The sequence below is a fragment of the Chelonia mydas genome, chromosome 15 (assembly GCF_015237465.2).
Source record: "Chelonia mydas isolate rCheMyd1 chromosome 15, rCheMyd1.pri.v2, whole genome shotgun sequence".
In the NCBI taxonomy this organism is placed as follows: Eukaryota; Metazoa; Chordata; order Testudines; family Cheloniidae; genus Chelonia; species Chelonia mydas.
Genome location: NC_057856.1, coordinates 33277860 through 33305036, shown reverse-complemented (window position 1 = coordinate 33305036; position 27177 = coordinate 33277860). Strand labels below are relative to the sequence as shown.

General features: G+C 43.6%; 1 protein-coding gene across 11 annotated transcripts in view; it reads left to right on the top strand.

The window, feature by feature from the left end:
* KREMEN1 (kringle containing transmembrane protein 1) overlaps window positions 1-27177 on the top strand; it is a 155384-nt gene that overhangs the window by 16443 nt on the left and 111764 nt on the right. For 9 of the 11 annotated variants that reach the window (XR_006285953.1, XR_006285954.1, XM_043529151.1 and 6 more), the window contains 9 exons: window positions 262-429; window positions 677-851; window positions 5734-5935; window positions 10043-10128; window positions 11726-11994; window positions 13928-14071; window positions 20239-20397; window positions 21740-21988; window positions 23591-23863. Coding sequence is in view for 9 of the 11 variants with exons in the window: in XM_043529151.1 (XP_043385086.1) it covers window positions 262-429; window positions 677-851; window positions 5734-5935; window positions 10043-10128; window positions 11726-11994; window positions 13928-14071; window positions 20239-20397; window positions 21740-21988; window positions 23591-23863 (1725 nt within the window). In the remaining 2 variants the exon portion in view is untranslated. The remainder of the gene's footprint in view (window positions 1-261; window positions 430-676; window positions 852-5733; window positions 5936-10042; window positions 10129-11725; window positions 11995-13927; window positions 14072-20238; window positions 20398-21739; window positions 21989-23590; window positions 23864-27177) is intronic. The other 2 variants (XM_043529150.1, XM_043529149.1) reach the window with 2 other exon arrangements.

The following is a 27177-nucleotide window of genomic DNA, read 5'->3' as shown; positions in this document are numbered from 1 at the left end:
TTAGAGTGAATAAATGAAGACTCGGCACACCACTTCTGAAAGGTTGCTGATCCCTGGTGTAGGGCATGCATCTGAGACAAACTTAGCAAGCCCTGGCATGCTGACCAAGGTGTAAGTGGCTCTTTTTATATAGTTACTCTATTTATAAAGATTCATACTAGAAATATTGCAAACCCCTTAATTACAAGAAAACCACTTTTCCAGTGTTATAGAAAGCAAATGAGCAGTTAACACATGAGCATCTTCTGTTCCATAATGCAGTACATCACAGCAAAGTGTCAGCTGCAGAAAAAAGCACACTAGTGAATGCCACAAAGTGGCAGTACTATGGCACACCCAACACAGGAGGAAATTTGACTGTCACATGGATGCACCAGACATTTCCAGCTAGACGTGTCAATATAGAAGTCTGGGGGTACCAAGAAACAGGTAAATCAGGAATCTGTATATGTGTGTAGGGAGGGGCATTATCTTATTCAGAGTTTATACAGTGCCTAGCACAATGTGGTCCTGATCTTGATTAGAGCTTGCAAATGCTACCATAATATAAATAATTTATAATAATATTGATGACTGTTATTCTGCATTTAAACACACGTGAAAGAGTGTAATTGTCATTGTGCGGTCAAGAGCTCTTTATCACCTTGCAAAAGGGTTTTCTACCTTCCTTCAATAGGTGAGAGTTACTCAGAGAATTGGATGGCTGAATGGAAATATCTTTACACCTTGGGAAAGGAAGAACCCAATAGTGGAACATTTACTTTCATTCCTGTACCTGCTAAAGCAGATTACAATACCTGGGACATTGGAGCTTTGAGAATCAGTCCAAGCAACTATTCTGATGGGCAGAGGCAAGTAACTGGTAGATAACACAGAGGCATTTGTTTATAGTGGAAGCATCAGTCCTGGCTCCGTACCTAAGGTTGACTTTTCTTTTGCAGTTAAAGTAGGGATTCATTGTTTTTGTTTTGTATAAAAAAATCCAGCATATCCTTCTCCAAATTACATTATTTACTCTTTGGGCACGGAGTGTATTTTCAGAGAACTTACAAGTAAGTAAATTACTTGGTTTGAATGAAAATAAATTATAAACTTAGTCCTGAAGAAACTTATTATCTATGTAAAGTCTTTTTTTTTGGTCACAAATGATATTAACAATGGAATAATACCAACACTGCAGACTTTTCATATAGGTTAAAATTAATTGGAATCTTGTGCATAGGCTATTTATGAAGAAATTAGGTTGTAGTTAAATTAAATCAGTTGTATCTAATTGTTATGATTATATAGGCTACAGACAAGCTTGGGTAACTTAATTGAGACCATTGTGACACCAGCGGTAACTGATTATCACCCATCCATTATGGCTAATTTGCATGCAGCACTGCTCTTGCTTATAATGAGTTAGCAGCATGAGGGAGACAAGACATATGTTGGGATCGTTTCCCACTGGGGGCACTGTTGCATGATTGTATGCTTATTTATAAGGCAATGTCAAGAACTCTGCTTTCAGGAAGTGCTTGATAAAAGGGGACAGTATATGTGAATGTTGCACTGACTATCTTGGCTCTCTCATAAGAGCATAAGTTTTCCATCATGTTTTCCCGCATGGCCTGCATGTTATACATCAATTAGAGCATGTTTTCCAATATGCATTACTTTAATTTATCAGCATTGAATTTCATTTGCCATTTTGTAGCCCAGTCACCCAGTTTTGTGAGATCCCTTTGTAACTTTTTGCAGTCTGCTTTGCACTTAACTATCTTGAATAATTTTGCATCATCTGCAAATTTTGCCACCTCAGTGCTTAACCATTTTTCCAGATCATTTATGAATATGTTGAACAGCACTGATCCCAGTACAGATCCCTGTGGGACACCACTATTTACCTCTCTCCATTCTGAAAGCTGGCCATTTATTCCTACCCTCTCATCTTATGCTTGAACATCAAATAATGGATCAGGAGTTCTCACTGGTAGATGATTCAGCCTCAACTGTCACAACTCTTTTGAAGGTTCTGTGGCCCCATCCTAGCTTGGGCATCAGTGCTTGAAAAGCTTCCCATGGCACTGTTGCTTGGGCTTCACTGTGTACTAAGCTGTGACCCTGCTAGGAGGAACTGAGGAACAAGTGTTGGAGGAGTCCTTAAAGCACAGAGATACTGGGATTCATGCACTGGGCTCTCCCTGCCTCCTTCGCATAGTGGGAGACTCATTAATTAAACCCTCTAGCTCAACTGCAGATTGAGGAACAGATTAACCTGTACGCTTCAGCTGCTTTGCCTTGCTCTGGCAATGAAAGCAGCTATTAACTCTGTTTAACTGGCTGGTTTGCTCTGGTCACATTGCCCTACCTTGCTGTGCCAGTGATTCTTCCCTTAAGTTACTTTTTTTTAAATGATTTAACATTAATACTACATATCTTAAAATCATTGATGGTATCACGCAGTAAAATCCTCTGTGGGTTTCTTATGGGTTTGTTTAATGTTCATATATGACATTTTAAATATTTTTTTAAAATAAGAAAATTGCTAGACAAAAAACAACATTAAAATAGTTATGGCTGAGATTACATATCAATCATTTAAGAGTAAAAACTGTACAGTCATGGTGTAATTGTCCCAAAACTAGGCATTACATACTTAGGAAATCCAGAGCTAACGTTACACTTACAAGCAATCCAAACATTTAAAGGTGGTAAATGCATGTTTAGGCACCCAAGGAACTTTGTCTGCCTTGTAGTGATAATATGACATGAAAACAAACAAAAAAACTAACATATCTTTAAAAATCAGTTTAATCTGAGACTGTGATGATTTGGGCAGTATATATACACTTCTTGAATTGTGTGAGAGTTTATTAATTCTCAGTATGTATTTCTGTCAAGCTGCAAACTCAATTTTGAATGCGCAACTTCTTTGCCTTCTCTGTTGTCCTCTTACCTCCATGTTGCGCTGGAACTCCAAAGGGCAGTGGTACAGGAATAACATTATTGGGTCATTAAATCTAGATCAGGGGTGGGCAAACTTTTTTTTTTTCGGGGTGCAAAACTGTATGAAGGGCCGGGTAGGGAAGTCTGTGCCCCCCAAACAGCCTGGCCCCCGCCCCCTATTCACCCTCTCCCACTTCCCAGCCTCTGACTGCCCCCTCCTGGGACCCCCACCCCATACCGCCCCCCCCAGGATCCCACCCCCATCCAACCCCCCCTGCTTCCTGTACCTTGACTGCCCCGACCTATCCACACCCCCGCCCCCTGACAGGCCCCCCGGGACTCCCACGCCCTATCTAACCCGACCTTTTCCCCAAACACATACTGCCCCAAAACCTCTGCCCCATCCAACTGCTCCCTGTCCCCTGTCTGCCCCCTGGGACGCCCTTGCCCCTAACCACCACCCCTGTGCCCTGACTGCCCCCCGGGACCTGCTACCCAACTGACCCACCGCCATGCGTGCTGCCACCCCCCCCCCCCCCCCCCCCCCCGGGCCACTCAGAGCAGCAGGAGCTTGCAGCCCTGCTGCCCACGCAGCAGCGTGGCTGCGGGGGAGGGGGAACAGCTGGGGAGGGGCCAGGGGCGAGCCTCCGGGGCCAGGAGCTCAGGGGCCGGGCAGGACGGTCTCCCGGGCTGTAGTTTGCCCACCTCTGATCTAGATGGTTCTCTATTCAAAGTGAAGCACTGTAGACCATAGACTGGCTCCTAACCAAGAGAATAGGCTATCAGAGGTTGTCTGGCAATAGTTACCTGGCAGGGGTCTGATCACATGGTGCGGCTGATCAGGGAGTGACCTGACAACGGAGTTCAGAGATTACAAAAGAGAGGGGCTTGGAGCGATGAGAGGGAGAAGAATCCAGAGATCTTATGTTCTGGATGAAAGGCTACTCCTGGGGAAATTCTGTGCCACTATGTGCGTGCATAATTAATGAGCCATGCATATTTTTAATTTTTTGCACAAAAAAGCTTCTGCTGAAAAGTTGCTATGGCAATAGAACACAGCAGCAGCTCCCAGCCAGCTAGGGAAGAGAAAGAGCATGCCTTCTTCACAGCGCCTGTCAGGCCAGGTCAGGAGACAGGGCCTATGGGGAGACAGACAGAGTGGGGTTCCTGGGGGGTCAGACGGGCTCATAAGAGCTAGTGTGGGAGGACAGACTGGGGCAGGGGCTGAATGGTACTGTAGGTACAGGACCACATGATGATGGGGAAGGGGGTGCAGAGCTACAGGGGGAAGGGGAGTGGCTGAGTGGGGACACACACACATGGGGACAGGGGGAAGGGGTGGCTGAGTGGGGGCACAGAGACACATGGAGATGGGGAGGGAGGTGCAGGGCCACACAGGGACAGAGGGGTGGCTCAGTGGGGACACAGAGACACATGGGGATGAGGTAGGGGATGCAGGGCTAAATGGGGATGGTGGGAGTGGTGTCTGAGTGGGGGTGGAGGGACACATATGCCTGACTGAATGGGAGATCTCGGCTAGGGGTCAGTCAGGGTCTGCATGGGGGAAGCTCCCTATCAGTCCCCACCCCTGACCCCAAAAAAACCTGTTCCATACTTTTCCCACCCATACCTAACAATCCTCCAAGTTCACACTCAGGCTCCTTCCCAGCAATTATTTCCCTCTTCCTCAGCTCCTCCATTACCCCTGACTCCCCCCAGCCTTTGCAGTGCTTCTGGAAGGTGTGGGAAATGTGGTTCTGTATTGTAGTTTAGATGAATTATTACTCAGAGTTCTGTATTAATGTGCCTAGTAAGGAATGTATTTGTCAAAAAACATTTTTCTGAATCTTTTTTGTTGTCTGTATTGTTACAGACATACTTGCTGACAGGTATTTTTAAATGAATGACCAAAAATAATTTAAATTGGTGTTTCTATATTGTATTATTTTGACAAATAAAATATGCAGAATTTGAAAATATTGTGCGCAGATTTTTTATTTTTTTGTTGCAGAATTCCCCCAGGAGTAAAAGTCATATGGAGCAGGGAGGGGAAGGATCCTGGATGGCTTTGGCCTATGCCCAAAGAACTCTCGAGTGATGAGGAAATTAGAGGCAGGGAAAATGGATATAGATGTTTGTTGTTGAGATCTCCATGCTTTGTGTCTTAAGTAAAGAGTAATGGTATTTTAGAATTTTGTGCAAAGTCTGTCTATGTGTCTATTTGCTTTCACTGTTGCATATTGCTGAAGAGTGAAACTGCATACCAGAAGGCTCATGCCTTTGTTGGGATTCTGGGGGATGTGCAAGAGCTGCTGGGGAGGCTTGTGGGAGATGGTACTAGTTTCAGGGCCTAGACTATTGGACAGAAGTATTCCCACTGCCAAGAGGATTGTCAGATGTCAGGTTTGTACCTGGAGACCATGCCTAGAAGCCCAAAGCCAGGGACAGTGCTTAAATTCTGCGCAGACCCAGCATTCTACAGGCACATGGGATTAATTAAGCATTTGGTTTCCCTCACAGTAATCTGCTGAGTGTTCAATAGGGGGAGGTCAACCAGATCTGTTTCGGGGACCACAAACTCTAAAATGCCTTAATCATAATTGAATGGTTATTGCATGATGTCACTGTAGCTTTGAGGCAGGAAATCTATAGGTAACAGTGAAGCAGCTATTATCAAATGAAAACCTTTAGGTTGTAAAGTTTTCATAATTCTAGTTTTGATGGTTTAGTTAGGTAATTTGGCATTCAGTAAATAAGACAAAATAATGCTTCCTCTGTTGGTCTAAGTTTTTTCTTTTTTAGCAATGTTCCATCAATCTGGAGCCCAGTGCATGCACTGGCCTGGCACCTTGGGGAAGACTTCAGGAAAGACTCAGCTTCCTGGGCAACAGCCAAGTGCCTGGAATGGGACAGGAGGGAGGAGACACTTCCTGACTTCCTGGAAGAAATTATGGATTGCCCCTGCACCTTGGCACAAGCCAGAGCTGACACTGGCAGGTTCCATGTAAGTTAGTACTGTCTAATGTGGAGCCAGAAGGGCTAATATATTTTATTAGGTAGACCTAGAGGTTTAGGAACCTTTATAGAAATATTTTTTTTGCAGTGACTAGCCAATCCCAGTTTCCCCCTTCATGCTCTTTGTGCTACGTGGCTCTCTCTCCCCTGCCCTACCACTCTGCACAGGCTCCTAGTCTCCTTTCCAGGGCTCCTTATCCAATCAATCTCCTCCCCGTCCCATTTCTACCCTCACACCAGCTCCTTTTTAGATATCTCTCCTCCCCTCTTCCCCCTGACTGGTTCCTAGTCCCTGTCTCCTTGTCCTGCTAGTCCCAGGCTCCCCTCTCCTTCTAGCCCTTGGTCACTGTCTCCTTGATTAACAAGTCCCAGTGTTCCATCCTCAGATCCAGTCTCACTAGACTCCTTGTCCCAATCTACTCCTTTCCCTCCCATTGGTATGGATTTTGTTCCCTCTGTATTTGAATCAGATAGCTTCCTCCTCCATGCTGCCTGGGTGCCAAGGGTAGGGGGAGGGGCACTGAGAGCATAAGGGCCTTGTTCTCACTGGCCCCACCTCAACCCAGAGCAGCTGGCAGCAGCAATTACGGAGTGAGTCTTTCTGAACCCCTGTAGCCCTATACTGGAGCATGCTCAGTCACCTGTAGAGTTGTTATACACGTAGTTCGGTCACACACTAGAGATATGAGGGGATTGAGCACTGAGAGCCAAGAGGCTGGAGATTGTAAAATGGAATCTGGAGATTTTAGCTGGTAATATAGAAGTCTCTACTGAGTAGTGTGAACTGTTTTATTGCAAAGGCATATATCTTGTCCACATTTGGGCAACTTTTCATGGGGATAGCAAAAGGTAGATCTCTGACACCAAAGCCTCTCCCTACCAGATTTCTAGTTTCTTCGCCAAGGCATGTGGGGGTGCTAGAGCATTTAAAAGAAAAGGTCTCAAACATTTTTAATGAGGGCAAAACAACGTATTTCCCCCAGCCTCATTCTCAGAAATGGCTGAACCCAAATGGCTGAAATTATAAAAACAATATCAGCATATGCCAAACACATAGCATGGAAATTTTCATCCCAAACAGTTAGTTTCTCAAAATTATAAGCAACTGAAAACAAGGTCTTATAATGGGTAGTGTTGGGCAACCAACCATAAGAGGCTCCAACCAGCCCCTCTTACAATAAAAACACACGTGGCCTGTAAAGATTTATTTTATGCCCTTTTTTGTTTTATTATGGTTAAAGAAGGCCTGAAAGATTTTGTTTAAAAATATTGTTTCAGTATTGCTAACTCTTGAGATTTTTATCTTGATTGATGGAATTTCAGAGGGTGCTGGTGATCCTCTCATGCAGTTCAGTGCTGCCAGAATCTCTCCCTTCTGCTTGCTGCTCTCACAGGAGGGGGGCAAAGAGCCCAGCAGCTCATCACAACTCTGCACTCTCCTCCCACACCCCTCCTGTAAGTAACAGACAGGATGGCGCCCCTACTGCTGCTGCTCCTCCTGCCTTGAGTACCTAGCCTGGGCAGAGATAGAGGAGAATGAAGAGCTCCTGAAGCTGACACCTGAAGCAGTCTGGGAAGGTGAAGAGGGGACCCTGCTGCAGACCCCCAAAGCTTGAGGGGCGGGGGGTGAAGAACCCCAGGAGGAGGAGAAGAGAGGCTGTGGGTGCAGAACTGATGGGAGTTGGAGGAATTGAATTGATTGGGGGGTTGAAGTTATGGGAGCCAGGCCTGGGTTTGGATAGAAGGGATGGTGCAGGGACTAGAGGATAAGATTAGTTGCTGGACACAGGACAGGCAGATTTTGGAGTGAGAGCTCTTGCAGCAGGGAGGCAAAATCACCGTACCCAGTAAATTTGGGAGAGTGAGCAACACTATTTGTTTCACACACACACTGGTGTTAGATAGGGGGAGTTCAAAACTCAAAAAGACAGACTGAAAAAACACTATCTTGTAAAAAAAATAAATCTTATGATTCTGGGGTCCAACTCATGGTTTTTGGTCTCTTGAAGTTGGCAGTATTGTTTCAGTTTGGTGAATATCTCAGACTCTATTGTGAACTTTCACACCTAAATTGAAAAGGTGATGTTGAATCCAGTGGAAAAAAAACCAACAATTTGTTTTTAAAAAACCTTCGCCTCTCACTTTCTGAACCTTTTGTTCTCTTGTGATACCATAATTTTACTAATTCTTTAGTTGCTTTAGTCTTCCAGAGTATACAAGATCTGAATTACTAATGAAAAACATGCCACACGTATACACCTAGCTAACAAAAGGTTTCAGATCTTCTCTGTAAATCATAAAACAACCAAAAAAGGGCACGACCATTCTTTTTGGTCAGAGCATTCTTAAGCACATACAACTGTAAAAATTTAACTGCCTCAAATTATGTCCTTATGGGTGCTCCAGTTCAGGTATGCACGTGCCCCATGCACCTTTGATCACAGATTTTTTGGTAGCAGTGCCTGTTCAGCCCATGCATGCGCTTCGAACGTCCCCGTACCGAGGCTATATAGAACAGCATGGGTGAATCTGCCTCAGTTCCTTCTCAGCTGGGCTGGGCCGTGTCCGGGGCCAGGCCGTGTCCAGGGCCAGGGGGTTTCCCTGAGCACCTGTGTGGTGCTAAGAAGGGTGCCACGCGGCCGCGCAGCTTACAGGGAACTTAGCTCTCCAACCTTAAATAGGATTTACATATGGCAGGAACCCTCGGTTTCCCAGTTTGATCCCCACCCCTACTAGTGGAAAAATACCAGTAGTCCAAGATGGAGTCCAGTACCAGGTGCCATGATCACATGACCCTGCAGTGTTAAAGCAGCCATAAGTCCTCAGGAAGACTTCCCAGGAAGGTGGGAGATTAGCATCTTCAGAGTCCTCTTAAAAAGAAAAGGAGTACTTGTGGAACCTTAGAGACTAACAAATTTATTTGAGCATAAGCTTTCGTGAGCTACAGCTCACTTCATCAGATGCATGTCCTATTGTTCTCCCTAATGGCCCATTGACTAACCAGCCAGACTGATTGCATTTTGCCTGGTGGGCATTCCCCAGGTGCAAACCCACTTGTAATTGTTACATAGTCAATAATCCTAACTTTAGATACATAAATGATACATCCATAGAAATAGGATAATCATATTAAGTAAATCATAGTCTTTCCAATGATATCTCACATGACCCATCTTGCATAAACTACATCTTAGTTATGCCAAAATCAAATTGCAACAATATTTCTATGAAGAATATGGGGCGTAGTGTTACAGTTGATCTTTGGGTGTATTATCTCATTATGAATCTGCCAACATCCAGCCTCCTTCTAGAGTGTTAGCCCAGTCTGCAAGGTCTCAGTCTATCTCTCTGGCAATATTCAAGGATTTCCAAATGATGAAATTTGCAGAGCTGCAACCTGGACTTCAACACACATTTTCTCCAAAGTATGGTTTGGTTCTTTGAGATGTGTCCCTTGGGTGCTCCACTACCTGCACTTCTCCACTTTGGAGTTTCCTCTCATGAAATTTTGTGGTAGAGAAGTAACTTAGGGTGGTTTGCCTGTGTAGCTCTATATATCCTCAGTGCAGGTATGAGGATGTTTGGACTACAACTGTGCACCAGATGGGCACCGCTACTGAAAATCTCTGATCAAAGGTGCATGCACACCTGAAGTGGAGCACCCATAGGGAGAGACATCTCGAAGAACTCAAATTAGAGAATAACTGCTCCTTCTGGCTCTTGCAAATTACTTAATTTGAAATACTGGTTTTGAAATAATACTGTGCTTGAGTGTGTGCAGACACCAATATATGAAATTGTGACTGAGTAAAGTGTCATCTTTTGGAAGGAGGGGGTGGTTGAAAACTTGTAAGATACTCTTTCATATTTTTGTCTGCTTGTTATTTAAACACTATTTATCCTAGATGTTTGAAGCTTTAGGAGAAATTTCTCCTCTTAGCCTAAACTGATCACACAAAAATCATGTTAATGGCTTGTTCTAATGAAAAGTTAGCCTTAACTATGGAGTTGTGACCAGCACATCCCAAAAAGACATAGACAAAACAAAAAGGACAAAACAGGAATTCCAGCAAGTATGAACATTTGTCTCTTTCAGACTGATTATGGGTGTGACATTGAAAAAGGGAGTGCGTGCACTTACCATCCTGGAGCCGTGCACTGTGTAAGGGCCATTCAGGCCAGGTAAATGCCTGCTTTTTTATTAAGCATTCAAAGGAGCATTATCAGACAGCTTACGTCCCCAAATTTGACTTGCCTTTAATTTGTTATAATTCATTGTGAAAATTCTCTGGACTCTAAGCGTACATCTACATAATGAGTGGCAGCAAGTCTCAGAGCCGGGTCAACAGACTCGGGCTTGCACTACAATGCTAAAAACTTCTCCCCAGCCCAACCCTGAATGTCTGTCTGCATGTCTATTTTTAGAGCGTAGCATGAGCCTGAGTTTGTTGACCCAGGCTCTGAGACTCACTGCCACTTGCTGTGTAGAGGTACACTAGGTTGTACGTTCTTTCCTTAAACAGGGATCTTTTGCCTCTCAGGTAAATGCCCTAAGCAGTGAACTGTGGAGTTATTCTCACTATTTCTGGCCCAATTAATATTTAATTAGTTAAGTGGAATAGCTTCAACAAGAGAGTCAGAGGGACCTACATACTCCATACTCCAGTGGTTAGGGCAATCACCTGACAGATGGGAGACACCTTCTCATCCATTCTCACGCAGAGGGGGGGGAATTGAACGGAGGTCTCCCACATCCTGGGTGAGTCCCCTTACTAGTGGGCCACTGTTTTGTGTGGGATTAGGTATGCTCAGAATAAGTTTACCAGATCAGGTCCTGCAAGCAAGAATGGCACTCCCCTGCTCATCATCTCTATCTGGTTTGAAGATTGTCCTGGGTCTTCGGCGTGAGATAGGCATCCGGGCACCTGCCTGAGACAGGAGTGTGCATACCCAGAGGAAGAAATCTAGCCACCTAGGGGACTTTTACGGCAGAAATTTAGGTGCCAAATGAGTTTAGGCAGCAGCTGAGCAGGGGTTTTGTGGATCACAATAGAACCTAAATCTGAGCTGTAGGTGTATAAATCCTGTTGCAGATTTGAGCCCCAGTGTTTCCTTAGTTGCAGTCTCTGTCCTTCAAATCTTATTTATATTCCAGTTGTATGCAGTATTTTGATTTGTTCAGTCTTAGGTGATAGCACAACAATAGGGGGACTATACAGGTTGTCAGGACCTGAACTCTTTAGCATGCAATAGCCTCTTTCTCTGTCTCCCCTTGCTCCCCAACCCCAATTCACTTGATGTCTATGCTGCTGAGATAGGCCTTTTTTATACCAGAAAATGGCACAAGTTTAACTACATTTATTTTAAACTCAATATAGTTAAACTAGTGTGAATCCCTAAAGTAGACCTAATTAAATCAATTTAAATTTTGCTTTTATCAGTTTAGTTTAATGCAGTAATTTACGGTATGTGGCCATTTAACTAGTTCAATTATAAATCAGTTTTAGTTGATCAGTGCAACTTCCTAGTACAGACAAGCTCTTGGATGTAAAAATCCTTTCTTGTCTTATCCCAAATTAGTGACTCCATACTTTATCCTAACCTAAACTAACTTTCAGGGATGGAAAAATCTTAACTGGGCCCATCTAATGACCATAGACATTACAGAATGTCTTGTAATGTCAATAAACAAAAAAACACATGAGCTCCAAACTCATAAATATTTGTACTTCAAAGCTGAAATGGTGAATCTTCCTTCTCAATGCATTTCTCCAACCAGCCCCCGGTATGCATCGGGACAGCAGTGCTGCTATGACTCTACAGGTACCCAGATCCTCACACGAGACTCCATAGGGGGAAGTACACCTGATCGAGGCCATGACTGGGGTTCTCCACCTTTCAAAAAGCCTCCTAGGGTTCCTGGTTTTTCTCATTGGCTTTATGATGTCATCAGCTTTTATTACTGCTGTCTGTGGTCTGATAACTGTCAGTTCTACCTGAAGCACCGTCCCTCCAGTGACTGCAGGACTTACAAACCTCCTCGGGTTGGTAAGGGCTTCAGAGTTCCACTGCATAGTAAAGATGTTTTTTTGTTTGGATGCATAAAAGATATATTCTCAGAATTCAGAGTAACAGCCGTGTTAGTCTGTATTCGCAAAAAGAAAAGGAGTACTTGTGGCACCTTATGAAATGATGCATCCAATGAAGTGAGCTGTAGCTCACGAAAGCTTATGCTCAAATAAATTGGTTAGTCTCTAAGGTGCCACAAGTACTCCTTTTCTTTTTGCGTATATTCTCAGAAGTTATGTCATGGATGGGAGTCCAATGTGCCAGTCTAAATTTGCCAACAACTGCCGTGGTAAACAGTTTGGAAGAACTGTCGGGGGCAAGGATTGTACTTGCTCTACTCTGCTGCTCTAGGATCCTGAACTCTCAATTTCCTCATTAGCTCTTAGGAGCCTGGCTAATCATAAGGTTAAATTTATCTGAGGACTAGCTAATTGCCAAGGCTTTTAGCCATCAGTGGATGCTATGCCAGAAAGAACAGAGGGGCTGTTGCTTATGACAATTCATGACAATGGCTAGACAGTTGGTATGCTGAGACTGCTACTATTTATACCAATAATAATCATCTCACTGTAATTTAGTCCTCCCTCCTCTCTCTCTCGCTCAGTTGTTTGTCTCCATCTCTTCCCTCCTGCCACATGCTAACCTGGCTACTGTCTTTTTATTACACCTGTGCAGTGACCAGCCCATTGGGGCTCTGATTCCTGGTTGGGGCTTCTATGCAACCACAATGAGTATGATATTGTTGTCAATATGAATATAATTAATAACACTGTTAAAAATAAAAATAAAATTAGGAGGAATGGCTGGCATATCACCTGGCCTTGGTCCACCCTTATTCCACCAACCTGCCCTGCTCTCCCCTGCACTGCGAAATCCTGCCTTCTCCCTAATACACAGAAACAAGAGGGAGTTGGGATTATTTTAGGGCAGGGAGAAACTACCAGAGACCAATGCATAACTGGAGAAGGTTCACAGGTGACCCAGCTAAGAAGATGACATGGGGGAGCTGGTAATTCCAGGATTCCTGACTCTCCTACTACAATCAACATTCCCACTAGTGCCAGTTCTCCCTAGCCTTCTGTCTCTCCCTTCATTTCCTACTGTTGGCAGCTCCCCTCTGTCTCCAAATTCTCCCATGTTTCTTGGCTCATCTGGCTCTCCCAGGACTACCGGCTGTCCTGGGGCTGTTGGTGTTATTGACTGACTTGGGTCTCCCAGTGCTGCAAGCTCTCCAGGGCAAATCTGTTTCACACAATCTCTTAGATGTCAACAGATTGTTGTTCTCTGAATGTGGAGTATAATTCAGATATTTTCTCAATACATACCAAAGCCTTGTCTAACTGGCATGTTTTAGGAACTCTCCCACTGTTGCTCTAGCACTGGTTCAGCAGCACCAGTAGTGTTGCAGCACTAGCATAGATGTGCCACCAACATGTTTACTATTGTGTCATTGAGACATAATCTGATCAGATCTAAATTGCACATCGGTAAAAGTGCATGTGCCTAGTCTCTACTTGAAGTGACACAACTGGAGTGGCACCAGGGGTGATAGAATGAGTGATTTCCTAAGGAGTATGTTATGTCTTTATCAGACAGAGCCATACTAACAATGGTGAGGAGGTGCATGGTCAGAGTATCAGCGAATGGAAGCAGTGATGTGTCAAAAAATAGTTCTTGCTAGTCCTACAGTGCTGTCTGAGTTCTGGGCCGTGGCCCTACGCCATGCATTTACTCCCTTCTGGTGCTACCAGTGGCATTGGGAAACACTCCTTCTGTACTCCTTCCATATTTTCTTCTCTCTGTATGAATGCTGTCCCCCGGAAGCCTCACAAAAATTATCTAGTGAGCCATGGAGCACATAATTGTTGTGGTTTTTTTGTTTTTATTATTTAAACGTATGTGTGTAAAACAGCTTCTGCTTTTGGGGATCCTCACTTCCTCACATTCGATGGAGCTAACATCACATTCAAAGGACAAGGTGAATACACACTGCTGGAGTCCAATCTGACAACCTTAAGAGTACAAGGAAGGACACAACCTGCCAGACCTCTCAACAGTAAGTTGGAGAAAGAACAAGCAACAAAGACAAATCATCTCTTGGGTTTGATAGTTTGGTTTAGTTTTGTCTTTGTTTGAAAGCCAGAACTCTTTCTATCCTCCCTCTTTCCCTTAACTCACTCCCATCTTACTCCCTTTCGATCATTCACGTTTTTCCCCCCCGAATCAAACTCAAGTGCTCCCTGCAAAACCTAAAACTATTTTGATAATCTAAATACAAGTATGTACATTAAAAACATGTTCCATTTTGTTTGGAACTAAAGAAATGTGGCTGATCATTTCTGAGCACTTTGCTTGAATATTGTATCTCTTCCACTCTCGTTGGCCAGTTTGTCTTCTTAGATTGCTTGTTCTGGTGAGGGGCGGGGGGGGGGGCACTATTTTTATGTAAGTCTGTAGAGCACTTAGAACATTCTGGGTGCTGTTGTAGTAGATTCTGATTGCTTAGACCTGGCTCACCCCCAACCTTGTCAACCATTTATGTTTCTGAATAACTAATTTTCCATTTCTGCCGTGACATCCATGACATTATCCTGTGTTGCTGTATGCTTCACTCACAAGACTGGGTACATATAAGGGATGGGAATTACTATTCTTGTTGTTATCCCCTGGAGTTTGAGATTGCAGGAGTGAAAACAGGAAGGCTAAATCACACTTGGAGTTGCTGCTAACAAGAGATGTTAAGAATAACAAGAAGGGTTTCCTCAGGTATGTTGGCAACAAGAAGAAAGCAAAGGAAAGTGTGGACCCCTTACTGAATGAGGAAGGCAACCTAGTGACAGAGGATGTGGAAAAAGTTAATATACTCAATGCTTTTTTTTATAGAATCATAGAATATCAGGGTTGGAAGGGACCTCAGGAGGTCATCTAGTCCAACCCCCTGCTCAAAGTAGAACCAATCCCCAACTAAATCATCCCAGCTAGGGCTTTGTCAAGCCTGACCTTAAAAACCTCAAAGGAAGGAGATTCCACCATCTCCCTCGGTAACGCATTCCAGTGCTTCACCACCCTCCTAGTGAAAAAGTTTTTCCTAATATCCAACCTAAACCTCCACCACTGCAACTTGAGACCATTACTCCTTGTTCTGTCACTTTTTCCCTCTGTCTTCACGAACAAGGTCAGCTCCCAGACTCGTGCACTGGGCAGCACAGCATGGGGAGGAGGTGACCAGCCCTCTGTGGAGAAAGAAGTGATTCAGGACTATTTAGAAAAGCTGGATGAGCACAAGTCTATGGGACTGGATGCACTGCATCCGAGGGTGCTAAAGGAGTTGGCAGATGGGATGGCAGAGCCATTGGCCATTATCTTTGAAAACTCATGTCGATCAGGGGACGTCCCAGAATACTGGAAAAAGGCTAAAGTAGTGCCCATCTTTAAAAAAGGGAAGGAGGAGGATCCTGGGAACTACAGGCCAGTCAGCCTCACCTCAGTCCCTGGAAAAATCATGGAGCAGGTCCTCAGGGAATCAATTCTGAAGCACTTAGAGGAGAGGAAAGTGATCAGGAACAGTCAGCATGGATTCACCAAGGGCAAGTCATGCCTGACTAATTTAATTGCCTTCTATGACGAGATAACTGGCTCTGTGGATGAGGGGAAAGCAGTGGACATGTTATTCCTTGACTTTAGCAAAGCTTTTGATACTGTCTCCCACGGTATTCTTGCCAGCAAGTTAAAGTAGTATGGGCTGGATGAATGGACTATAAGGTGGATAGAAAGCTGGCTAGATCATCGGGCTCAACGGGTAGTGATCAATGGCTCCATGTCTAGTTGGCAGCCGGTATCAAGTGGAGTGCCCCAAAGGTTGGTCCTGGGGCCGGTTTTGTTCAATATCTTCATTAATGATCTGGAGGATGGTGTGGATTGCACTCTCAGCAAGTTTGCAGATGACACTAAACTGAGAGGAGTGGTAGATACGCCGGAGGGTAGGGATAGGATACAGAGGGACCTAAACAAATTAGAGGATTGGGCCAAAAGAAATCGGATGAGGTTCAACAAGGGGAGGGATAGCTCAGTGGTTTGAGCATTGGCCTGCTAAACCCAGGGTTGTGAGTTCAATCCTTGAGGGGGCCAGTTAGGGATCTGGGGCAAAAATTGGGGATTGGTTCTGCTTTGAGCAGGGGGTTGGACTAGATGACCTCCTGAGGTCCCTTCCAACCCTGATATTCTATGATTCTAAGGACAAGTGCAGAGTCCTGTACTTAGGATGGAAGAATCCCATGCACAGCCAGTGTTTTCCCCAGGAATTGAACCTGGGGGCAGGTGTTCAAATTTACAGGGCGGGGAGTCAGGGCTAATGAGGGCTGAGACCGTGAGGGTGAAAGTGGGCTGTATGGCACCATAGTAAAAACTGAAAAATGTTTCATGCCCATTTTATTAGATTTTAAAATCATCACACAAATTAAAGTTGGCTACTCAAGCCTTCTATGAAGCACTACATCTACATCCTTCTTGGTTTTTTGTTATAATTTTGCAGAACTCTGTTAATGAACTTCTCGAATGCAATGCATTCTTTGGTGGCTTCTCATGTGTCCTGTACTTCCATTCCTTCAATTGATATGCTCATTAGTTCATTCACATGATCAGGCAGAAGGCAACTTCTTTCAAAACACAAAATTCTATTCAATGATGAAAAAGAACGCTCAACTGTACTGGGAGTAGCAAGAGATGAATTCCTACTTCTTTCAGCCCAGGAAACATAGCATAAAGATTGGCTTGAGCCACTAGTGATGATAAAAAAGAAGTTAAAGTCAAATCTTCATTCATTCGTCGTAAGATATTCCACTCTGTGTTCAAATTCTCTATTCTGTCCTGAGCACATGGCAGCCCCATTGCTGGTAGTCCCTCACTCCCACTCAACTGTCTGTGTTTTATAAGACAGGGATCTGTAAAAGCTACATAGAGGTTGAGTAGAATCTAGAAGTCGCTGTTGTAGATTTTTAAAAATCAAGACTGTGTACTTTTTCAGTTGTCTTAAACACTTCTTGTCCTCTTCACTTAAGGATTCAATATAAATGCCTTCATTAGTCAACTTCTGGACTGAAGTCTTTGCTTTTTCCAGTACTTTTTCAATGGATAGCTCTCTGATTGAACCAAATGTAGCTTCTATTGCTGGACAAAGATCTACTACTGTTGTAGCAGATGCCTGGATGGCATTGTTTAGTGACCCAAGTGGTTTCAACAGTAGACTTACAAGAGAGAGAATGGCAATAGTCTTCTCTGAACGTAGTAGCAAAAGTAATCCACCAGCCTCATACTTAGTTCCATCCCATCTTGGTAGATACTTTCCAAAGCCAGTAATAATGGCTGGAGTAATTTTAAGACAACAGCCAAGGATCGCTCATGAGAAAGCCAGAGGGTTTTCCCAGGTTGGACTAATTTCAACTTCAGTCCCAGTATATCTTCTATATTTTCCAAGATATTCAAGATATTGGACTCTTGCTGAAAAAAGAATATAATGAAGACATTAAATTTATCGCTTTTTTTAATGTCTTTTGAAGAGTCTGCAGCTCGTACTAGCGCTAGTTGGAGTAGATAGCCTCTGCAGTGTGTATAGGAGAGACTCGGGTTACACTTTTCTCTGAGCAAAGCTTTTGCTCCACCATGTCTTCCAGAGAAGTTTGTAGCTCCATCAAATGCACAAGCAGCCATCTGTTTGAGGTCCCAATGACAAGCATTTATCTCTTCTAAGATGTGGGTTTTCATAGATGCAGCCAATCTGTCTTCTATAACTTGAACATCTAGAAATGTATCTACTGGCCTACCACTGACATCAAGATAACATACACAATGACTTAATACTTGATGACTATTTGCATTGGTGCATTCATCAGCCATGTATGCAAATTTTTTGAATGTGGTGAGAGAGTTCTTTACTTTTTCAACTGTTGAGTCTTTCACTGTTGCACCACATGCATCTAGCCAGTCAGTTGAGTTTCTTGCAAAAAGATAGTGAGCATTTGCTTGTCTTGTTCGGACCCAGTGTTCAACTTTAGGATGAACAAGTGACAATGCACTTAACATTGGCCTCAGTTTTTAGTGTGTGGTATCTCTTGCTTAAATAGAAAGTATGATGCCACAGCCATGTTTGTTCGCATGAACTGTGTTGTCTCCACCATTCTTAACGGCCTCATTAACACTCACTGGTGTTGTCCTTGGTCAGTGGGGACTCAGAGTTCAGAGGTGCTTTCACATGAGTTCATCTCTCAGGTGGGGGGCAAGAAGGCACCTTGCTCATTCCTCCGGTAGCTCACTGTTCACTCTGGCTACTGTTGTTTGTTTGTGTCACTGTTCACTCCATCGCTCTGTTGCCAATGGCCCTGCGCCGTCACCTTCTGCTGCCACCTGCCACTGTGACCTCTCTGAATTGGTCTCTTGACCCAGCTCTCAGTGATTTTAGCTGAGCTCTCAGTGGGGGAACCTTGCTGCTAGTGCAGACTGGGCCGTCTCTTCCACATAAACACAGTCCCACAGCAGGTCTAAGCACTTAGACCTGATTATCGGTGATTTCAGCTGTAGTGATCACTTAACAAAACAAAGACTATCTATGGAGCCTAATCACCTCTGTCTTTAAACAGTGGAGAGGGGCAGGTCTAATAGTACTTGTGACTCAGGCAGACCATCAAGCAAAACACCTGTCCTCACCCTCTCTCTCTATTTAGCTGTATGCCCTTTACTCATACAATAAGAATAACAACATTTCATTACACCTCCCCCCACCTGCATTCAAGTGATTTGTAACCCAACCCCAGCCAAAATCTATCACCTGGGCAACACAGCTCTGTTTGCTGGATACCTAGGTAGATTAGGTGCCTTTCCCCACAGCCCCTAGCTCATCACTAGCTGTCAGGGAGAGCTCATTTAGACTTTGCTTATAAATCATAATTTTAAATTATTAGGTTGGCCAGCATCATTGAAATGAATGCACTGACATGGTCATAAACACAACAGCTGTATAAGGAAGCTAGTCTTTGTTCATACTTTTCAAATCTATTATACTTTTTCAGATACACATATTTTATCATACACTGTATATGCTTTTAAAGTGTGTATTAATGTTTCAATTTCAATTTCAATTCAGATTTCCAAACAATCACTAAATTGGCAACACTGCATGTAACTAGTTCACAAAACTGGGGCTGGGGGTGTTGGAGAAATTCGGGGGGTGGGGGGGGAAGCACCCCCATGGGAGGGTGTAGGGAAATCCCTGTGCACCGCTACAGACTAGGGACTGAATAGCTAGGCAGCAGTTCTGCAGAAAAGGACCTAGGGGTTACAGTGGATGAGAAGCTGGATATGAGTCAACAGTGTGCCCTTGTTGCTAAGAAGGCTAACGGCATTGTGGGCTGTATAAGTAGGGATGTTGCCAGCAGATTGAGGGACGTGATCATTCCCCCCTATTCGACATTGGTGAGGCCTCATCTGGAGCACTGTGTCCAGTTTTGGGCCTCACACTACAAGAAGGATGTGGAAAAATTGGAAAGCATCCAGTGGAGGGCAATTAAAATGATTAGGGGGCTGGAGCACGTGACTTATGAGGAAAGGCTGAGGGAACTGGGATTATTTAGTCTGCAGAAGAGAAGAATGAGGGGGGATTTGATAGCTGCTTTCAGCTACCTGAAAGGGGGTTCCAAAGAGGATGGATCTAGGCTGTTCTCAGTGGTAGCAGATGACAGAACAAGGAGTAATGGTCTCGAGTTGCAGTGGGGGAGGTTTAGGTTGGATGTTAGGAAAAACTTTTTCACTAGGAGAGTGGTGAAGCACTGGAATGGGTTACCTAGGAAGGTGGTGGAATCTTCTTCCTTACAGGTTTTCAAGGTCAGGCTTGACAAAGCCCTGGCTGGGATGATTTAGTTGGGGATTGGTCTTGCTTTGAGCAGGGGGTTGAACTAGATGACCTCCTGATGTCCCTTCCTTCTATGATTCTATGATTGGAGTGAGGGATTTTTGAATTTCCTGACTTTTGAGTGCTTAGTATTGCAATCTCAACATGACATTAATAGGTAAGAAGGGAGAGGTTTGTGTCTTTATATATAATCTGTACACTTTACAATCCACTCCAAAGAACCATTATTCATATTTATCCTATGTAAAATATGACCGTAAAAATCATAAAATTAACATATACTTGGGGCAGTGTTTTTAATCGGACTTTTTTTTGTTTGGAAGAAACTCTGGCTAAAGTGACAGGCTTGTCTTCAGTTGCCATACAGGAGAATAATTCTGATGTGATTGAGGTACGCAACTCAGAGCACTCTGGGATGTTGGAGGTCCTGTTGAACAAGGAGGTGCTTAGTTTCTCTGAGCAAAGCTGGATGGATTTGAAAGGTTAGACATTGATATCAACCTTGAAAAGGGTGGGTTATAGTGTTTCTGCTCCAATCACACTTTGTATTCCTACAAGGCCCCTGTGTAGTTAAACATCAGCCCAGATGTTTGTTTGCTCCAGCCCCTGCCTTCGTTTCCAGGTTGAATGGTCAATCTGGGAGTGATTCTAGAGATGACATGAGGGGCAAAATAGCTGACAGGCAGAGTCCTAGCAGCTATGCTGGGACACTATCATAGGTAATAGAATTATCTTCCTTAACCTGCATTTCCTTAGCCTAACTGGCACAAGAAGATGGCAAGAGAGGCCTGGGTCTGAGCAGAAGCGCAGGCACCAGGGTTAAGAATCCCTCCAAAGAAAGTTCTGAGGATTGAGTCAGTACAGCAGCACTTTGTGTAAATTATCTGTTATGGTTGAGATTTTCAAAGGAGCGTAAAGGATTTAGGTGTCCAAATCCTATTGAAATCAGAGTTGGGTGCCTATTTCCTTTGGGTTTCTTTGCAAATCCCAGCCTGTATTTCTGTGGTGCCTCTTCTCAGCAGTGGCAGTGACTCCCTCTGCATTATGGGTGGCACTTGGTTAGAGTGGCCCGAGGGAAAGGGAAGGAGCTGGTGAAGGGAGAAGCTGATGCATATTATGCTTCTCCATTAAAATGCTGTGGTCTAGATTGTGGTAGTTAGCCACTGGCCCACACTGGAATTAATGCCACCCCACTCCAGGGTGTGTAATGGCAGGGTAATTCCTCAGGAGGCACATCCCTTCCCTGAGCTCCCTGAAATGCAGGGAAGAATGCACATGGTTGCACTATCCAAAAGGATGATGTAGTTCCCCTGCTAATGGAGATGTGGATGAGGCCATAGCCCAGCTCCTCCCCTCCCTCGTCATTATTTCAGGTGATTTGTGTCTCCAGGGATATGTGGAGAAACAGATGGTGACTTTCCCTAGCCCCTGTGTCAGGGTTAAGTGGAATAAAAGCCCCTTGCTCCCCTTCACTCCCTTCCTTTGCCTTCTAGGTCAGGGTCAATTTAGCCTATGAAAATATAATGGCTATCTAACTTTTTTTCTCTCTCACATGGATTCTCACAACGTGCCACATGGTAACATTCAATTATTCCTCTTCAAAAATAGAGCATGAAAATGTGCGCTGAATGCATTTATGTTACTGCAATATGACTGGTATTATGATCACTTGATTCTCTATGAAAGCTGTTAATAGCAGTCTAAATATGAGTGGAAGTTTAATGGGAAACTTGCAGTTTTCCCTCAGTCGGGGAACATTTATGTGGCCAGTATATTGTGAAGTATGAGTCATATATAATCACATGTTTTCTCTCTTTGTTATAGGCCTCTTTCTCTATTCCACAGCTGATCAGAACATCACAGTGATGTTCTCTTCTGGGGCTGGTATGGAACTAAGAGGAAGGGGAGGATTTCTGAGCCTGACAGTCCTGTTGCCAGTGGAGTTTCACAATCACACACAGGGTCTCTTGGGGGTAATGAATGATAATCCAAGGGATGAGTATACCTTCAAAAATGGGACAACCATGTCATCTGATGCCAGCCCTCAGCAGTTGTTTGAGTTTGGAGCTGACTGTAAGTAATTTCCTGGCCCACTACTCCATTCTCAGGTTTACATGAAGTAGCTTCAGAAAATCAAAACCATTTATTATTTGCAGCATAGAAAATTAAGCCATCTTCAAAGAGAACAAATCTGTTTTGAGCAGCCTGTAGTAAAGAGGTAGGGCCTCCTGTACTTCAGTGGGTGGAGCTCACAGTCACATGTGTCGGGCCCAGAGCCAGGAAGGTAAGGCCTCCAACATTGTCTTTATCACAGAATGGAGCTTGTAATGCATTTTTGATATCTTAGCTTTTCTGTTGGGTGTCCAACTGGAGCTAGCATGAAGTGACTGAAAAGTCACAATAGTGCTGTGATCCCCAGGATATAAGTGTTGTTTCTATTCAGATATATCATCTTCTGACAGAGTTTTAGCAAGCATGGACATTTGTGCTAACTGCCAAACTCCTGGACAGAAAACAGGCAGTTTATGCTAGGTAAGAAAGTAAGAGAAGGGCTGTTTTCATCTAACTCAAATAATCTGCCAGGTACCTCCAACATGCAAAATTAGGCTGCTCTAAATTTCTCTAATGATTGATCTGGGGCAAAACAGTGGTGTACACCTGCCCGCCCTTTGCCATCCATCAATTTCTGTATCAAGCACAGCTCAGCCAGATTCCAGCACTGAACCCATAGTGAACAGTCCCTCCTCAACAGGCTTCCAATATAAAATGCAAAAATTAAGATTATGACTCCAAGGAAGGATTTTGTTTGTTTATAATGTTTGGGTTGCTCTATCTAACATATTTTCAGGATATCATCATGGTGTCACCAGGTATCTAATAACCTGTGCAATAATTTCTCTGGGAAAATGGTGGGAACATCAACTCTTTAAAACCTGACTGACCCAAACACTAGTCTAGGTGCTATGGTAATACAAATAATTATAATAGTAAATGTACAAAAGGGAATAATCCTGTATTGGAATGGAGAGGGACTAGATGGGACCTAACAGGTCCATGCCATCTCTAAATTTTTGATCTATGAAATTTGTAGCACAATATGGTGTTAGTCTGGGAAGGTGGGTAACAGTGTTTGCAGAAGCATGTCAAATGTACATGTGACTCTCTGGCTGATATAGCTTATAGGCTCAGACTCTCCACCAAGAACTAATTACTGAACATGAAAAGTTTTAAGCAATTATTCAGCTATTTTTTTAAAGTACAGATGATAGGGTTTTTGTCGCTCTCCAGTAGCTTGGCTACTGAAAAGATTTGCCTTAAACTTCCCTCAAAATATATTTTTTGGATCGATATCAAGCCTGGAAAATTTCAGCCCCAAAGAAGAATTTTTCCTAATGATAATGCACATAGAAAGTGTTGAAAGAAAGAGACTTGATAAACTTAACTACGGTGCCTGTTATCAGTGGACTAATATATTTACATAATGTAAAATGAGATAGAAGAACCACTTTTTAAAGCTCTGGCAGCAGTTCCATTATCAGTCTCGACCTTGAATATTTGAAACTGCATAGTGTTTAACTTATGCTGAGATAATACCTTTGGGGATAAGGGAATGCACTTTCCAAATTATATTGTATATGAACATATACATAGACATCTGTCTGTCTGTTTCCTCAGGGGCTGTCAAATATGAAACTTCCCTCTTTACTTATGACACCCAGTTCTTACTGAACAACTTCTTCTATGCGGAAAAGCACAACTCTGCCTTCATACCAGTGTTTTCTCCTTATGAAGACCCTGCTGACCTCCTGGTGAAGGAGATGACCCTGCTCTGTGATTCTGACCCTTTCTGCAGGTTTGATGTCCTGACAACCAGAAGCCTCAAGGTGGGAAATTCCACCAGAGTATCCCATCAGAATCACAAGTGGCTGGTGGAGAGTCTACAGCCAGGTGAGGCAGTGTTAATCAGGGCAGTGCATAGGAGTGAGAGCACTCCATTAGTGAACACCACAGCATTCTGTGCAGGGTTGCAGAATATTAATCTAGCATGATTACATATGAGCAACTACATATGAGTTTGAGGATTTAAGTATGGTGATGTTTTCACCAGGGGAAATCTCTATCAGTTGTACCAAGACCCTCTGTGCAATGAGTGAAAACCTGGACAGGTACAAAGTAAATTAATTTACAGCCTCTGAACTCTTCCACCACTTCCTCCATCATGAGCCCCACCTTCACTTGTCTGCCCTGAAGGAAAAAAGACCCCCTCCTTAGAAAAAAAATACCAGAAAACAATGAAATCTGTGTGATAGTTCTTGGGGTGCCCAGCACTGAGTCACTGTAACGTACTTGCCTCCATCAAGAGGGAGAATTGCTTGTGCTTAACTGGGTGTTAGCTCCTTGTGTGTTGACTACTCAAACAATCTCCTCTAGCCTATGCCATCCCTTACTTTGTTTTGCAGGTTAACCCCAGTCTCTGAGACACTTTGAAATGTCCCCCTGTGGTATTCAGTCCTTTATAGACTGAACACTCACAGAATTATGAGGTCAGCTTTCTCCAGGAACAGTATATATACCAGCTTTGATGATTCGAATTAGGATCAGCTTCTCGTATAACACCACAGCACTGAGTTATCTTTATAGTGAAAATAATTGTAAGTTTTATTATCAAAAACATAAAGATCTAAGAGCTAGTGAGTAAGAATAATGGAAACAGGTTACATGTAAAACAAAATCATAACACTTTCTAGGGAATAAAACTTAATTTAGCAGGCAAACCTTCTGTCTAAGGAAGTTTCTCTCACCCCAAATATATTTTGCAGCATTCCAACCAAGCCTGGTTGAGATCCCATTTTCATTAATATAAACATACAGTCTATTTCCTCAAGTGTAGGATAAAAGGATGTCTTTTTGCCTTCCTCTTTTATTTCCAAAAGTTCATTGTCTCCCCCAGAGACAGGGCAACCTTCTTTGGGTCAGCCTGTGGTTTCTTGACTTCCCATCCCCCTGTTGATTTTGCTTGTAAATGGGACTTCCATAGTGTCTGTTTACAGTAGTTAAATTACATTTTGATGGGGACACACACCTTATCTCTTGTATGGAAGAAACCTGTTTTTCTCTTTGGTGACAGACATTTAAACATATTTTTCAAACATATACACAACTCCTTAAATATCATCCATACGTACATCTTGTGATGATTATGAGGATCAGTATGATATATATATATATATATGCTTTTATTAGAGACTTCACATGAGATCATTTATGGATAAATACCATGTGTGCTAGGAGTAGTGAGTTTGTCAGGCCTGTTAAACAACAGTGGACCCTTTGCCAGTTGGTACTGAGGGATTCTTAGGGTCACAGTGAGCCACTGATATGCCCTTCCCCTTTTAGCTCCTGTTCTCATCTCTGCACTTTCTTGTGTCGCCATTTCTTGTGGGATTGCCTTTCTGGGTCCCAGGATCAGAGACTGCACACAGAGCCCTCCATAGGCAATAGCCTCCTTGTCAGACCTCAGCTTATTCATACAACAGGAAGTCCCTGAAATACTACAGGAAATTCAAACAATGTGGGATTTGGGTTACCCCTATCATGTCCTGAGTGTCTGGGCCCTCTTAGCTTTTATAGTCAACTCCTCCTTTGAGAGAACACACACTATCTGATCAGTGCTGAGGAAATCATCTCTTGAGGCAGGTAACCCCAACAGTAAACACTATGTCTCTAAACTCCTTTTCCTGAGCCAGGTGAGCAAGAAGTTGATGAAGAACCATCTACAACAGTCTCCAGCTACACCTTATGTCCACCAAGATCCTACACCCTTCCCAGTCAGATTTTAGATCAGTATCTGGCAGAGAGAGTGCTGGTTGTGCAAGTAGTTGATTTCCTGGCAGAGTGCAAACCTCCATAATCATATCTCTGAATCCCTCAGGAACATTTAACACAGTTTACCTGGAGATGCTACTGGGGGTCCCCAGAAACATGACAGAAGTAAGCAAAATTGTCTGGAATTGGTTCACAACCTGCCTCTCAGAACAGTTCCAAACGGTTGTGTTGAGCAACTACAGCTACATTTGTAGAGCCCTCATGTGAAGTTCAAGGTTCGGTCGTCTCTCCCACTCTACTTGTTATGGCCTCAATTCTGAAAAGGACTTAAACGTGTACTTAGGTGCTTTCCTGAATTGGGTACTCTGGGTAACCCCGGTAGAGTAGATTGTGAGATACCATCTCTTCTACTGCCACTAGTACATAGCTGACACCCCTTCTTTCCATCATACCACATATACAGAAAAGTCTTCCAGCAGTTCAAATGCCTAAGCAAGATCAGTGCCTAGATTAAAAAAATAGCTGGCTAAAGCTAAACCTTGCAAAAGAGAAATGAAAAGTGGAAGTGCCAAGTTTTTAATCTTTATAACACCCAATGGGCGATGCCTGGCTACCTCAGCAACCATGTCTTGCTCAAATTATTGGACAAGTGTGAGGCTCATGAAAGCAGGAGAGAGTTTTCTCAGCAGGCTGGCCCACAACTGAGGAGGTCTGCTCCTCAAGAAATTAGAAGGACCACAAAATTCAATACCTTCAGGACAAACATGTAAGACTCATTACTGTGCCAACAATATTAATAAAATACACCCTTCCCTCTCCTCTGGAGGAAGAGAGGCAAATAATTACATGGATTGGCCACAGAGTTCCTTTGCCATTCTGCAAGGACCATGTGACAAAGGGCAGGGGCACCATGTAATTAGCTTCATGATGTTCTCAGAGTAGATTCAGCCAAGTATTCCACTTAGGTATGTGTGCGTGCCCAGCATGCTGGAGCTGAAGAATTTTGCCTAGCAGTACCTGTAGGAAGTAGCTGTCAAACCTTGTGCTCGCAGCCACTCCCCTGGCTATATGAGGCAGCACTTCCAGTGTCTTATGCTGTTGTGTATATTTAGTTAGTATCCTTAGTATTAGTGTTAGTTAGATTTAGTTAAGTATTTCCTGGGTGATACCCTCACCAGGGTTTAAACATTGTCCATCATGTGGGGGAGCAATCCCTAACAATGATCCCCACATACAGTCCTTCATTTGCTTGGGCAAGGCCTATGTCCGAGATTGGTGTTCAATTTGCAAGTTGTTCACAAAATGGACTCAAGTGGCTAGGGACCTTCACTTGAAGCAGTGCGTGCTTTGATACTGAGGCCTACATCAGATCAGAGCAGGGATCTCAAACAGAAATCACTATGTGGGCCACATGAAGACTAGTACATTGGCCTGAG